Source organism: Anabrus simplex, chromosome X, assembly GCF_040414725.1.
Source record: "Anabrus simplex isolate iqAnaSimp1 chromosome X, ASM4041472v1, whole genome shotgun sequence".
Taxonomy (NCBI): Eukaryota; Metazoa; Arthropoda; class Insecta; order Orthoptera; family Tettigoniidae; genus Anabrus; species Anabrus simplex.
Genome location: NC_090279.1, coordinates 188,998,919 through 189,014,576, shown reverse-complemented (window position 1 = coordinate 189,014,576; position 15,658 = coordinate 188,998,919). Strand labels below are relative to the sequence as shown.

Below are 15,658 nucleotides of genomic sequence, written 5' to 3'. Positions count from 1 at the left end.
GTTTCCCGAAAACTTTTTTTTTTTTTTTTTTCACATTTAGGTACACATTGCTCCTAAACTATTCTACCTAGAGATATGAAATTTTGTACACTCATGTATGACTTTACTGCGATACTACAACTCTAGAATTTTTAATGTTGCTTCTGATTTGTTTTTTATAAACCTTTTTTGTTGCTAAAAGTTATGATATTTTAAAATTCAATTTTAATTTATGACTGAAGACGTGGCCTACACACTGAAGTTTCTCAATTTTAACATTGTCCCCATATGGTTTACAGTCATTTACTTTTATTACTCCCTTGGAATCACCATCACCTAGGTACTTCACAAATCTCAAACCTCGCTCACACCAAGAATGTTTGAACGTCGCCACAGCACCTGCAGCCTATATTACCACTAGGCCCCAAAAAATTATTTTCACATCTATTATCACCCTGGGTTACAGCACAACCATGGTGATAATTTGGAAACAGTGGTACCAATACTTCAGTAGTAGCGTTTACCAACGTGACATGTTTCAATAAGACCTTGAAAAATTCCTCATATTCAAAAAATTCCTTACAAGAAACTAGAAGTCTAAATACTATAAATTGCAATCCATTAGAATCGGACTTGCCATGGTAAAATTGGTGAATCTCTATCTTTCATTTTATAATAGATATTGTGTGTAATGTTATGGTAAGTTTCAGCATTATTTCAGCAGTTGCTCACGTACTTCTGTCCTTAACACTCCATATATTTGCTTCAAATTTTTGTTTAATTCTGTTATAATCTCAATCTGTGTCAGAAAGTTTTTTGAAAAGATAAGATTTAAGTGATTTAATACAAAAAATGTATAAAGACCTGATTGACGTACTCATGCATTCAGAGTTAATTTTAAAATTTATAATCGTACTCTAAAAATCACATGTCGGTTGTACTTTTAACCATTTTCTTTACCTCACCACATTTTGTTTGTTTTATGTTTTACTTTCATTCTTTTGTTACCTCAGTCTGTATCAAGAGTTTATCATATTTTAAGAAGTATTTTTGTTAAGTAATTGCATTGCTTTATCCAAGGAGGGTTGAATAAACTGCACGTCACCTGTATCAGTATTGTGTTGTACATTTACCCAGTGTTTTTGGGTGGTACTAAGTTTACTCGGGTAAACTGTAGGCTACCCAGTTTCCATGCTTTAGGCACTCATGTACACTGCCTGAAAAGTAAAGTTAAGCACCCAGAAGGAGTGGTCCAATATTATCCCATTTTGGTATACATGCATACCATTAGTGTGTGAGTAAATGATTAGATTTACAAGGATCTGTAATGTGTAGAATTCCCACCTGAGTGCGGCGTCAAGGGCAGATCCTGCCCATATTGTGGAAAGAGACGGGTGTAATATGTGTTCAGGTCACCTCTAATAGTACTTCGACAGCACAGCAATACGTCACAGACATTCTACATCCGCACGTCATACCCCTTATGGCACAGCACCCTGGGGCAGTGTCCCAACAAGACAATGCACGTCCACACACAGTACGTATCTATGGGTCACCTAGAGCATGTTGAGGTTCTCCCGTGGCCAGCAAGATCCTGTATATAATTTAGTTATACTTTACTCACCTTAGTTTAGTTAGTGATACTTTAGTTGCTTTAGTTATACTTTAGGCTGTAAAAATTTCATATGTTTAAATTTTATGTAAAAATTACATTGTATATACATGAAGTGGTTAAGTGTAAGAAAGGGCCGGGAGCCCTAACTTCGCCACAATAAAGGCGCTTTAATAATAATAATAATAATAATCACTGGACTTCTCCATCATTGAACACATGTGGGATGACATTGGAAGGGCACTCGGTCCCATTGCCAGCCTGCGGGATCTAGAGGGACAGCTGCAACAACTTGCCTCAGGAGAGGATCCAAAGGCTGTTTGACACCCCTTCGAACCGCATAAGGGCATGCATTGCTGCCGGTGGGGGGTGTGACAGCCTACTTACCTGGCACCAACATTCCACCTGTATCTGCCAGCGGCCTTTCCTCTTTCATCCCATATTGTAATCAGTTCAATAAAGGCATATGGTCTTTCAGCATATGTAGCTTCATTCACCTTCAACCACTCCTGGATGCTTTCATTTTTTTTGGCAGAGTGTAATGGAGTAAATTCTTCTCTTCAGGGGTTTTGTTAAAAATCGGGTGAGAATATTAACAGATAAGGTTTATACATTAGTAATTTTGGTTCTTCGAATAAACCAAAATTAAGCACAATTCCTCCTATGATATTTTTGTCTGCTTTGTTTTTAGTGAAGCTGGGTAAGAAGCACCCTGACCCTGTGGTGGAAACTGCTTCCCTCTCCAGTGTTGCTCCTTGTGATGTCTGGTACAAGGTGACTCTACCAGAGGAGACAATCAATACTGGAGCCCTCTCTGCGCTTCAGTTGGAGGCTATTACATACGCTTCGCAGCAGCACGAGCATTTCCTTCCTGATGGGAGTCGAGCTGGTTTCCTCATCGGTCAGTGCACTGTTTGATCTTACCATAAAGCACGTGGGATTTAGAGGATTATAGGGAGGATTTTGGAGCAAGAGTAATCTTCCAAGGTGAATAGATCACAACCCAGAAATTTCCCAATGGAATTCTATTACAATATGAGTTACCTGCGTGAGTCTATTGTTCACGCACTGCTTTTGCGATAAGCGTCTTTGATAATCTTGAATCTTTCAGTTTTCATAGAGGTGTTCTGGCCTCTTGGTTTAGCTGTATATAATTTTTCGTTATATTTCCTTATAATATTTAGTTACTTCATTTGTAGGTCCATAATTATTGGATTTCCTAGGACCGTTGTTTTAAAGTTGATATATAACATACTGATCGCTGTTATCATCCCTTGGAACCCCATGATTTTGGGATTTTTTTTTTTATTTTTATTTTTTTTAATTTTTTTTTTATTTTTTTTTTTTTTTTTTTGCAAATTTTGAGTAAATATGGGCCTGAAATTGGTGAAACTGTAAGGTCAAGTGAACACATGTTTAATTTTTTTTACATTGATAATGTGGAAAGATGCTAATTTAGACTTGAAGATGAGATTTCATTAAGAAATCTTCCTGGATGCAATATTTTATTTGGTAAATTTTTGCTTAATAGAAAAATAACTCTCTTAACAATTGCAAATACAGTTTCGTGGTCATTTCATCATTTGGTTTCCTTTCCGCTAATTTCTGGAAACAGATGTGTCTGCCAGTTACAACGTTACGGGAGATTGCCATCATAGCCTTAAGGGGCTCACTGATAATTCTAAGAAATCACTGTTACAATTAGGTTACCTTCAACATTTCTCAAGTAAACTATATCTATTTCTTTTCTAAAAATAAATGTAAAAGTATACTTTGTCGCAAGGCAGCCTCTGCATGAGAGGAAGTATTTCATAAAATAAAATAAAAATAACAAAAAATCTAATATCAAATGGAAATGTCCAAATTTGACAACCAGTCCAAAGCACTCAAAGTTACTTGGTGTAGAAGCCTCAGATCACCGTTAAATGTTCAAAGTGGGCACTCCTTAACAATGTGTTCCATTATCTGCTCCTCCGCTTCGCAGTCACAGTCAGCAGATGAACGGAAACCCCATTTCTTCAACATGTAACCACACCTCCCTTGACCCGTTCTAATTCAGTTCAGCTTCGATCAGGTTTGACGTGGCAGTTGGAGTTCTTCAGCTTTCTTTGTTGGATCTTGAACCAACTGAGCGTTGTTGTTCATGCCATCGTTGTCACCACTCGGAGGTCATGTCGAAAGAACTGATACTTTTAAAATCAGTCCAGGGTGATTTGCGTGATTTCAGATGAGCTGTTGGTGGGTTGTGTAGGGCATTGTACAAGGGAGAGTTCTTATGAGAAGAGATCTTCTTGAGCAAGTTTACCTTAGCTGCTTTCCTCCTTAGATGTTGAGGGGCTAAGACAGGTAACCACTGAATGGGAGTAGATCTGACAGTACCATTGATAATTCTCATCGCTTCATTAAGCTGGACATCAATCTTTGTTGTGTGAATGCTGTTTTGCCATACAGGAGCACAGTATTCACCAGCAGAATACACAAGAGCGAGTGCAGCAGAGCGTAGGGTATTGGCGTCCGCACCTCAGCTACTTCCGGCAATCTTGCGGAGTAGATTCACTCTGGAGCCAAGTTTGTTAGATAACGTGATGCACTGTTGTTTGAATGTCAAGGACCGATCCAGAGCGATTCCTAGATATTTTGGATCGTAGTTATGCGGTACTTTGGTTCCATCTAAAGTCGCATGTAGCTTCCTATGGGCTTCCTTATTATTTAGATGGAATGCAGTAACAGAGATGCCACCTATTACAATTCAATCAAATTAATTACAAATTTCTCATTATAATTACGCCTTTACGAATCACCACAAATTATGATTTTTTTGTTGATTTTTAAATCTACGTGTGTGAAGTGTTCAAAAGAATACACAAGGAATGCCCTTACAGCTTGAATTCTCAGTATATTATCTTCGGATTTCTCAGTAATCATTTATACCCCTTTCCTATCCCTCGTTTAAGAATATTTCGAGTTTTCACACGCCAAACGCAGTATGTGCTTCCAGTGCCGGAAAAATAGGCATCTGCGAAGTGTTATACCTTGCGAAGATGTTGTCTTTGTTCATCAGATGGTCAGACTTCCATGCAAGTATGCGAGTTCTTTTGTCTTTGTTTTGGTGGCAAAGTGGTGCCAAACTACATTTCATTGTGAATACTGTGTGCGTGTCTGTTGAAGAAGTTTTTATTGTGATTTTGGTTTCCACATTTACATATATTGCTCTTCTAGGATATATTCTAATCGTGTGTTACAAAATGCGAAAGTTTGGAAATAATGAAGCGATTTCTTGTGCAGGAAAATATGTGTGATGACGTTACCGTTACTAGTGACGCTAGTAATAAACCAAAAATAGTTCAAAAATTTAGGGAGGAATACTCGAAAGAATGGCCCTGTTTACTGCGTCCCTCAGAATCTCATTCACACGTGTAGCTGCGCATGATGAAGAACAAGACTGAATTCTGTGCTAATATGAGCTGTTCTGTTAGTGCAGAGGATGCACATGATATCAAAAGAAAAAGCTCGTCACCAGTGTATGTTGGTTACCAAACAGGAATACAAACTGCTAAGGGAGCAACTATAGTACTCAACAAAAGAAATGATCCTTCAACTTCCACTCAGATATGTAATGCAGATCACCCGTTACTTTAGCAGTACGTAAGTTAGTAAGATCTCGGAAAAGAAAAAAAAGATTCTATGCCTCACCTTCCCCCCATGCCGTAATGGCTGCATTACGAATATTCTCTCTTGAAAGTTGGCATCTCTGCAGTAACCTCAGTTTTATTTGGTTAGGTTGAAATCTCCATTTATGGAAGTAGTCACTCAATTTTGTCAGACTGAGCTCGATAGCTGCAGTTGCTTAAGTGCGGCCAGTATCCAGTATTCGGGAGATAGTAGGTTCGAACCCCACTGTCGGCAGCCCTGAAGATGGTTTTCCGTGGTTTCCCATTTTATTACTACCGCGTAACACGTTATTGTTCATTACTGTAGTTCTGATGCAAAATGCAAATTTTATCTCGCTTCTTATTAAAAAAGTCCTTGATTGATGCTTGTCGTGTGTGTGTGTGTGTGTACTGTACCTTCATTAAGGCCACGGCCGCTTCCTTCCCACTCCTAGCCCTTCCCTGTCCCATCGTCGCCATAAGACCTATCTGTGTCGGTGCGACATAAAGCAAACAAAAAAAAAAAAATTCGTCAGATCACTTGTCAGTACATTTTCACAGTCCTTAAGACATTATAATCGATATAGCAATTGCTACTTCATATGCAGCGACCATTCAACAATGTATTGATTCTTATCTTCAGTTTATCTGTGCTAGTTTCGCTCTTTCTTTCTGATGCTTCTACTTATAAGCATTTGAAATTATAACTTGAGATTCCTTATTTTGATCACTTGCCCTGCTATCCTTAGAAATTTGTTAAAAACTACATAAAAGGGACGCAACGCTATAAAAAGCTCATCAATATGCTTGTCCAGGCTTATGTGGAATAGCTTCATTCACAATATATTCCCAATTTTGTTACTGTAATGTCGATGAAATCATATAAAGTGGGGATGAAATATCTAGTTATTACAGGTGACAGATGCAGTTTAAAAAAAGTAATGCTAATATTTTTACACCTATAGTAAAATCCCCATGATTATGCTCTTCAAGCGACTGTGGTTCAAACGCGCAATAACCTGGACTGCGCTATGGACGGTTAATGATTCGTGAATCGGGAAACATTAATTCAATAATGTATTTTATTATTACCGCGTAACACGTTATTGTTCATTACTGTAGTTCTGATGCAAAATGCAAATTTTATCTCGCTTCTTATTAAAAAAGTCCTTGATTGATGCTTGTCGAGTGTTTGTACTGCTGTGAATGGTTAAATTTTCTGTGTTTTTTAAGTATCTTCACATCACTTGATACATCACTAGGAGTAACAGTGATCATGTAATTTTGGAGCAGACTGATTGCTTTGAGAGCTTCATAACGTATGGGGACATTTTCATCCGCAGATTCAATTTTCTCATCACTGCCTTCATCTTGGACAGTAGCGGCAGCATTTCCCGCAATCATGTGGTTGACACAAGTTAACATGTCCTAACATCTTCTGTACAGCATCCCAGTTCTCATCATTATCAGTTGGTATGGGCATTTGTTTCACCAGATTTTGGACCATGTCCCTAAAAAGAAAATTTAAAAAGGCAAATAAACTCCCTTGCAAAACAAAAAAATTTTTGTACAGGAACTGAAAATATGCAGCCTGTTTAAAGTCAGCCAGCTGGATCTGGAATGGGATGAATGAAGCCGGTATCTAGTAGTGAGGAAAGGAATTGTTCCGGCTGGTGATGCCTGTCACACTCCAGGGCAATGGTCAATGGTGGCAGTGGTTGACAAATGAAATGAAACTATTGCAGAGATCGTTGCTGGAAAGAAAATTGACAGGGGAAACTGGAGTGCCTGGAGAAATCGCGTCTCACCACCGCTTTGTCCAGCACAAACCTCTCATGGAGTGACCGGGGATTGAACCACTGGATCAGTGGTGACAGGCCGACATCCTACAGTCTGCGCCGCGGCGGGGCCTGGTTTATACAGAAGACCGACAGTATACAGTATCGTTATCCAACATGGTCTATAATCTTCTTTGAAAAAGCCTGCTTCATTAAAGCAATTGGTGATGATCTGTGCTTCGATCCCTTCCCATGCAGCGGAGATGATTTTCATTATGTCTAATAAGATTATGCAATTTTCGGCTCCACTGTCAATGCATAGCAGATATCGTAATACTCTCTTTTGATAGAAATGCTTCAATACTTTTATAACCCCTGCTCCAATGGTTGGAGTCTTCTGGTTGTGTTGGCTGGCAGGAATGCTAATTCTACATTTCTTAGGTTCACTTTTTTTTTTTTTTGGATGAGCTGGACATTTGTTGACAAAAAGCAGGATTTTTTGATTGGCTTTTACCATTTTTGGTCCAATTTATTGAGCCCGTTAACAAACAAGTTGCTAGTCATCCAGGCATGTGCTTGATTTTTATATTCAAAAGACAGACTTTTAGTATTTTTAAAACATTGGGGTTAGCCGACTTCCGCAACATTAAGAGAGGTAATATTTCGTATCCATCAGCATTTGCAGCAACAAGCACAGTTACCCTTTCTTTCTTAATTTCCTACCGTGACATTTCTCCCCTTTGAACGCTCATGATTTGTCAGGCATTACCTTAAAGAATAAGCCACGTTCGTTCACGTTAAACACTTTGCGCGTTGCATAATGTTTAATGAGTCTAGGTAGCACTTCACTTCGCCAGTCCTTTACATCACTGTCCCTGACTCTGATTCATCACTGACTTGACTTGTAATGGTCCACCTTTTAGAACCTATAATATGCAATCTTTGAATTTCATTTCTAAACTAGGGACTAGTTTCAACCTTGGCTGGCCATCATCAGCCTTAATGTAATACATCTAATAACTTAAAAAAAATGTACAAGCATACAATTGACAAAAAAATCTGGGATGAACTATGTGTAAAATATGACAAAATTAAATTAGGCTCTAAATTCTTAGCATCATGTTAAAATGTTCCCGTAGTACTTGTTAAAATCATGCTTAACTTCTCTTGGACATTGTCAGGACGAAACACAAAGATATGGTTAAAACTGACACATCTTAATTTATGTTGGTTATAAATTCGCAATTCATTGCGGTGTCCATGAAGTTAACCTGAATAAATGATAGATAAAATTAGTGAACTGAAGGAGAGAACGTGTTAGTCAAATGGCATAGGTTATATGAGACTTACCTTTCGTTGCGGCATGTAGTACAAGGCTTATTGTTGTGTGCCTCATACTAATGGTTGTCAGATTCAAAGAAAAGAAAAAGGGGTGGGGTAAGGGTGAGGGGTCTGGGAAAGGAAAGGGGAGAAGGGGGATTAAGGCAGAGCCGAGGTATGTGGGAAAACAGATGGCTGCTGAGGAAAGGTGCTGTGAATACAGTAGAACCTCGATAATTCAAAATCGGTTAATTTGAAATCTCGCCTAATTCGAAGAAGCTCTCGTTCCCGAAAACATGAGGTACGGTTTGGATGTTATTTAAATGGTTTAATTCGAAATACAGATAGTTCGTAATTTGAAGAGCAATGTCGGTCCCATTACCAAAATTGTCTTTTAATTCAAAACTGCCTTTACATTTTACATAAATGGTGTTTTACAGATTAATGTAAATTCAAAATATCTGCGCATCATGAACAAACGCGTCTTTCGTGCAGGGGTAGCTGTCCCTACTTTCACTCGCTTTAGTGTGTCTACAAGTGTGCTTCATACATGCTAAGTTTGAGTGAAATAGTAATTCTTTTGTATTCAGCTTTTAAAGGAATGCCACATCATCACGTAGCAGGCAGTGTGCGGAGAAACGTAATCCGCGAACACTGACGATGCTGACAGCTAAAAAGCGTGGCTCATATAATCAATTTATTTGCACTGAAGGATGTTGTCAGTGCCGATGAAACTGCATTCTTTACCTTTTTTAATGCGAGCCCAAACGGACTTACGGTTTTTAAGGAGAGAAGTGCCAGCCGGGAAGTCGTACAAGGGTAGGGGTCACTGTACTGTGTTGCAATGCACACGGAATTTAGAGACTTCCCTCGTTGTATTAAAGTTCGATAAGCCACGATGTTTTAACCTTTTAAGTGCTGAGTTACCAGTTGACTGCTTGGTACCTCAGTGCGGAGTTTTTTCATTCGTATGTAAAATTTTTTGTAGAAGCCTCGATTTTTAACATACCAGTGGGGTGATTAGCTTAAAATGTTTACAAATGTTGGTTGTTTATAAATCTAAATGCAAATGGAAAATCCTTCACTTATGTTCAATATTATTTTGAGAGAAACCAAATTACACTTATGTGCCCTTGCGTGCATTATCTTTATACAAAGTAAAGAGCCCAAAATAATATTATTTCCTAAAATCTGTAGGCAACTAATACATGTAACTTCTTAGAGGTATATAAGTTGATATTTTAACCCTTACAATTCGTCTGTCGGGTGAGGCCCGACATTTCGATATTCCCGTTCCGGTCTCATGTCAGGGGAGACCCGACATGACATTTTATCGCAAACCGCTCGTCTGCCGTCTCTTAGCCCACGAAATTCACGATGATATACTGTACTGCCATCTTTTGGCTCAGGGTGGAACTTCGTAGAATCCAGATACTATTTGACAGTCAGTCAAAAATCTATTATTTAGATAGCAATGTAGCCGTCAGCTGTCCACTCACGCACACGAAAGCTCGAGCGATAGTAAACAAACATGGTCGCCATGTGCTCTTCTAGTCATATATATGTTGCATATGTCAGGGAACACACGAAACCACAGTATTTTTGCACCTCTGCCTCTAATGAATATATCTAATAGCATTTCACGATGCCAAAAATTAAACTGAAGATGGTCGGTTTGTGTACTGTAATTCAACATGTACTTGATGCTGACGGCTGGCACGGCTATAAATCATCAGATCCAGATTTCAAGAAATCGCTGTTTATAGTGGTTTTAGCCTACAAACTACTGTGAGGTATGAAATCACAGACAGAATAGAGGTTTTTAGTTGATTTTTAGCGATAATTTGTACACTGAAATTATTAACGAAACCACGGTATACAATGATGATAATAATAATAATAATAATAATAGTAATGCAAAATAATTTGTCTTAAAATTCCACATATTGCTTTTATTTGCTTCAGTATAACTTGCTGTAAACGTGTATAGCCTAAGTACATCATTTAAAAGCAAGTGAAATCGTGAAACATGAATACAGGTCATGTAAGATAAAAATTTACTTTTAAAATGCGAGTAGTAGAGACAACACAGAGAACTTTAATTCAAGGGGTAAGGGTTAAAATACTTTCCAAACCTAGAATGTGGTGATAGTTAAATGTTTTCTACTGGTTTTTTGTGATGCTGATTTGTTAAACTATCTGCACAAACGCTACTGGCACATAAGTTTCTAAAAAAATCAGTGATTTTCGGGTTTTCATCAAACACTGCTTGGCCCTCAGAACCTGTCACAGTTACTTGAAAGTCTGGTGAAGAAAAGTAATCCATCCGCCACGAAAATAGTGATAAAATAGCTTTTGTACTCACCGTGCTTTTCTTCTTTCCTTTAGGAGACGGCTTTGTTTCTCTCTCACATGCAATATTTTCGGCACTCTATCACTCTCACTTTCAAAATTGCTTAACAATTCATTAAAATGATCATCTCAATCATCGCTTTCCGCTGCGGTTAATAACTGAAAGATTCTGTGATCCAAAATAACATCGCTGCAAGAGCAAGTAGATTGTTGTTCCGCCATGTTTGTTTACATCACAGATGAACTCCACAGACGTCTACAAAAAGCTCTGTAAGTTACTTCCCGAAGCTATAATCTCTGATCAATTAGTTCTACATAATGCCCAACAGATGGCAGAACATGTCAGAGATCAAATTGTCACTCGAAAGTGAACCGGGAAACTTAAAAAAATTTAAATTCTCGCCCACCATCTATAGACGGGCGTAGCAGTGATGGACCGGCCGCATCGGCCCGTCTATAGGCAGGCGTGGCACTCATCGGGTTAAGGGTGTCGGGCACTTTCCATGCAAGTACTAAAAATGCAAATAGTAGAGTAATCCAAGAGATAAAGCATTTGTACAGGCGAGTCAGCATAATTTGTCCTCGTGTTTAAATTTTTTCTTTTGTTGCATGAGGTTATGTCTGCCAATGTTTTATCCAAGTGCATTATTTCAATAATGTAAATGCACCTTGTTGGATACATTTTGGAAATAGTGTTTTCCATGGTATTTGAAAGATTTAAGGTGAGAGTCAAGGTGATTTCATGCATTTTAATGGGTCTTAGAATACAGTAGAACCTCAATTATAGCTTCCCGGAAGCTACGTTTTGCCATATTATTCGTTCAAATCACATGGTCCCGCGAGCATACTAATTAAATCACATTGTAAAAATCCCGCAATTTCCGTTCCTTGAAGAAACAATTTACTGTATCAACTGTCCAGAAATTTCAGTCCCATCAACGCTAAATCCTCTATCACACTTTTTCAAGAAACTGTATCTCACGAAAGGACGGCCACGGCATACTTACGGATCTTGGTGTTAACGTCCCGTCATTGCAGTAATTTGAATAAGTACTATACTGGAAAATTGATCGGCGGTGAACTTATATAAGGGACCATCTTAGCATCGCTTGCATTCGGGTGGTTTTGTTTAAAGACGTATAATACCAATATAATACCCCATGGGAGTCAAAAACTATATCATCGTTGTATAATCTCCTAGACGTATTCAAAGTCTTTCACAAACCGGGTTATGTTTAGAATGTCCGCCATTGTTTTATGCTCTACAGTCAACTGTAAAGTCGAAGTACGGGCCATTGGCGACTTTGAAGCAAAGTCTACGTTCCACAAAATCTCGACTATGAACGGGAAAATGGTGACTTTAGTGCGTATAAAGTCTGGTTCATGAATATGACCCTAAGGCTGTTTCTAAGAATGGCATATTAACCCCTTAAACGCAAGCATTTCTAGACTGAACCTCAAACGCCCGATTGATGAGACGTTCCGGAATAAATATTTTCCAAGTTATTTATTCGCTTTAATAATGTATAATACATGTTTTGGACTAGTATTGGATTAAATGAGACTATATACAACAAGTTTAGTTGAACTTGCTGCCGAGTGGCTTGGTAACCAGGCGGAAATTTAAGCTCCCGCAGGCGGGCAACTTAATGTTTTACTGGGGGAAAAAAAATGCAACTGCTCCGTATGCAGAAAAATTAGTACTAATCAAGGTGGTAAATGGAAAAAGACCAGATACATTAATTGTAAACAGTGTAAGAAGGTTGTACAGCCTTAGTGCCTCCCTAAGCACATTTGGTAGAACACATCATAATCATGTGTAAATATTAGTAAATAGTTTCTTGTATCATATTTTCAGGACAAAAAGTGAATTTTTGAGTGTTAATTTTGTGTGAAATAGACGTTAGTAATCATTTTTTTACTTAAAACAAACCTTGAACTGCAGCATTTGGCATATAATGTAAGATTAGAAACTTTGACAGTAATGTCATAATAATAATAATAATAATAATAATAATAATAATAATAATAATAATAATAATAATTTTAAAAAAAATTACAGATACTCTAATATTGTACATAAAGATCTATGTTTTTATATGTTCCATAGGAAACGCCACCTCTGTAAAATAATACAGTTTTTTATAATAAAAATATTTTTCCTTAACGTTTTTTTGATCATGAAATACTTTTTTGTTCAAGGAAAGAAAATATTGATTTGAATTATCACTTCATAAAATAAAAATTTATAAAATAAAGGTGCATTACTTTACGTCAATAAAATGCCCGAAGCATGACCTTCAGAACAAAGAAACCCCCTTCCAATTTACGTAAATGGAATAGAAGTTATTTGGAATAATTTACTACTAGGTAAAAAATGCTCGTTACACCTTGGCGGTATAGGACATGGACACCGCGTATGAGGCTAGCGGTCGAAGGGTTAAGAATGGTTTTTTATCTGCAGGGGATGGTGCTGGTGTGGGCAAGGGCAGAACTATTGCTGGTATCATCTTTGAGAACTACTTGAAAGGACGTAAACGTGCCATCTGGGTCTCCGTTTCCAATGATCTCAAGTATGATGCAGAGCGAGACTTGAGGGACATTGGTGCTAACAAAATTGAAGTGCACGCTCTAAATAAGGTAAGAAGACTTTTAAGTAATCAATTTTTGGTAAGATGGTTGATGTGCTCTGATAAATTTTTAAAAGTAATTTATTTATTTACATTTTTTGGCCTTCATTGGACCACATTTGTCAGTTTTATAAAAAAAACTATTTCACTTTCTTGCCAGCTCTGTTTATTATCCTCTGTTCATTTGATGGTCTTTGTGCTTTTATTTCATGATGTTTTTAGTGACAATATAGCATGTGTAGTAAATGTAAGTGTAGCGTAACATTATATTGGCGCTAATTTTAAATGTACAAGAGGTAGCTTTAGTATTTAATTGTCTTTAGGTTATCTTGATGCCCTTCGTGTACGTTATTTTATCTTGTTGATATCAGATGCTAGGAGTGAAATTCCCTAAGAAAGGAAGGCTTTCGGTCACAGGCTCATTTCAGGAGCCAATCTTGTGAAATGTTGTGCAGTGTGAGGGAATGTTTTGGGATAGAAAAAAGACAACAGGTTGCCCTTCTTACCTTTTCTCTGAAGTTGTGAGCCATATAAGTATGGAGGACTGGGTCATTAACCACACCAGAAAAACATAATGACACTTGGGAGAAAGAGGTTGTTGTGAAAGATAACATAGATGATGTTATCTCATTAAACTCAAGTGAGAGCGAGAGTTCAACTGATGGTGACTTGGGAAGTATGGACTCAGGTATATCCTGAGTGGTGGGTTCCCTTTTATTAAGGATTTATTCCACTTTTAGGCTGCAACAACACAGCTACAAGATTTGCTAATGGTTAGTGGTAATTTCACCGATATTTCATTTACTGGAGTGTTTATTAACCCCTCAGCGTCGCAGCCGTTTAAAGAGCTTCCTATCCCGCGGCCGGATGAGATTTCAACTACGCGCGACTGAAATACATTGATTCACTTAAAGCGTTGCTACTAGTATCAGAGTGGCCCGATATTCACGAAATTTGGAATTCCTTATGGTAGAACTATGTACATGAAGATAATTACATAATTGTTTCACATTTCCTTAGTAATTTAGTTCCGTGTGATAGAGTTCGAAGCACTCTTTGAGACAGAGACCCAAGGCACACTCCTGGCAGCAGTACACCGACGTCTTCTTTTCACCGTGTTTTGAACACGCGATACAACGTCTCTGAGGTTTGGATTTCTCACTCATGGGTGCTAATTTCCTGATAAAACGTATTTCCTGCAACCTTGGAACTGTATTATCTGATGCGCGCCGGCCTTGAATATTTCGTTTCCCGCCCGAGAAGCGTATTTTGTACTACGTAAACAAACCTTCCATCAGCTCAAACCGATAAGATAACTGCTGAATGTTTGTCCCTGTGACTTGTCTAAATATTATTGGAGAATCTAGGAATCATAATTCACTGTTGAAAACTTCCCTTTGACATGTATGCGTATCTATATTCTCCTACACGAAATTTCCAAGTACTGGTTCCTCCTCATCGTCACTCTCATTATTTACCACTGCATCGGCCACAGCCACATCACCTGTTTCATTATCACTACTGCTAATACTGCCACTACTACTTCCGACTAAACTTTCATTTGAATTATACTATATTTCAAGCATGTTACTCTCAGCAGGAGCTAGCCATTGAGCGCGGTGCGTCACACAAGCTGATGAAGCTGCAGCGGGACCGAAAGCGGCAGGACGAAACTGAATGAGGGGAATAACATTTATGACGAATCAAACCAACTCTATACATATTTCAGATTAAAAGGTCGATACATCGTCTTTCAAACGAGATATATACCATGCACAAGTGCTTCTCGTGTCGTATGACAGAAAGCAGCACTAACTGATGCCTACACAGAGCACTCGTGGAGAGTTACGAAGACTACAAGCTGAGAAATAAAGACAAATATAATAAATAAACCACACTCTTAATACAAAATTAGAGCAAAGAACATCACACGAAAAGACAAACTTCTCAGATCATCATTTCTTTATTTTATTCTGTGGGAATGAATGAAGCAAACGGACTATTAAAAAAGCAGGGATTGGTGCTCAGACATAATTGACAAATACTTATCCTTGCAAAAGCAACTACACTTTAACGATTTTCAATTCTTATTTAGAACACTGATAAACCCGAAAATGTCTTCTTGGAAACAAAACAATTTGCATATCCATAACACCAAAACTCTTCACGCTATAGCCGTAAATGCAAAACCATGTATGGGTCTATACCACGTATAGAGGTCGGTGGCTACGGAAGAAAAGGAGGTCTATACCACGTATAGAGGTCGGCGCTGAGGGGTTAACTGTTTGAGGGTGTTCTGTTTTGTAGTATTGTACCTTATTATTCTTGTCCTGCATG

The 15,658-nt window shown here is 38.0% G+C and overlaps 1 protein-coding gene across 4 annotated transcripts in view; it reads left to right on the top strand.

The window, feature by feature from the left end:
• The window catches only part of sno (strawberry notch), a 205,929-nt gene that overhangs the window by 89,034 nt on the left and 101,237 nt on the right, over window positions 1-15,658 (top strand). For all 4 annotated transcript variants that reach the window (XM_067159301.2, XM_067159299.2, XM_067159300.2 and 1 more), the window contains exons 7-8: window positions 2,283-2,492; window positions 13,156-13,331. In XM_067159301.2, coding sequence (XP_067015402.2) covers window positions 2,283-2,492; window positions 13,156-13,331 — 386 coding nt within the window. The remainder of the gene's footprint in view (window positions 1-2,282; window positions 2,493-13,155; window positions 13,332-15,658) is intronic.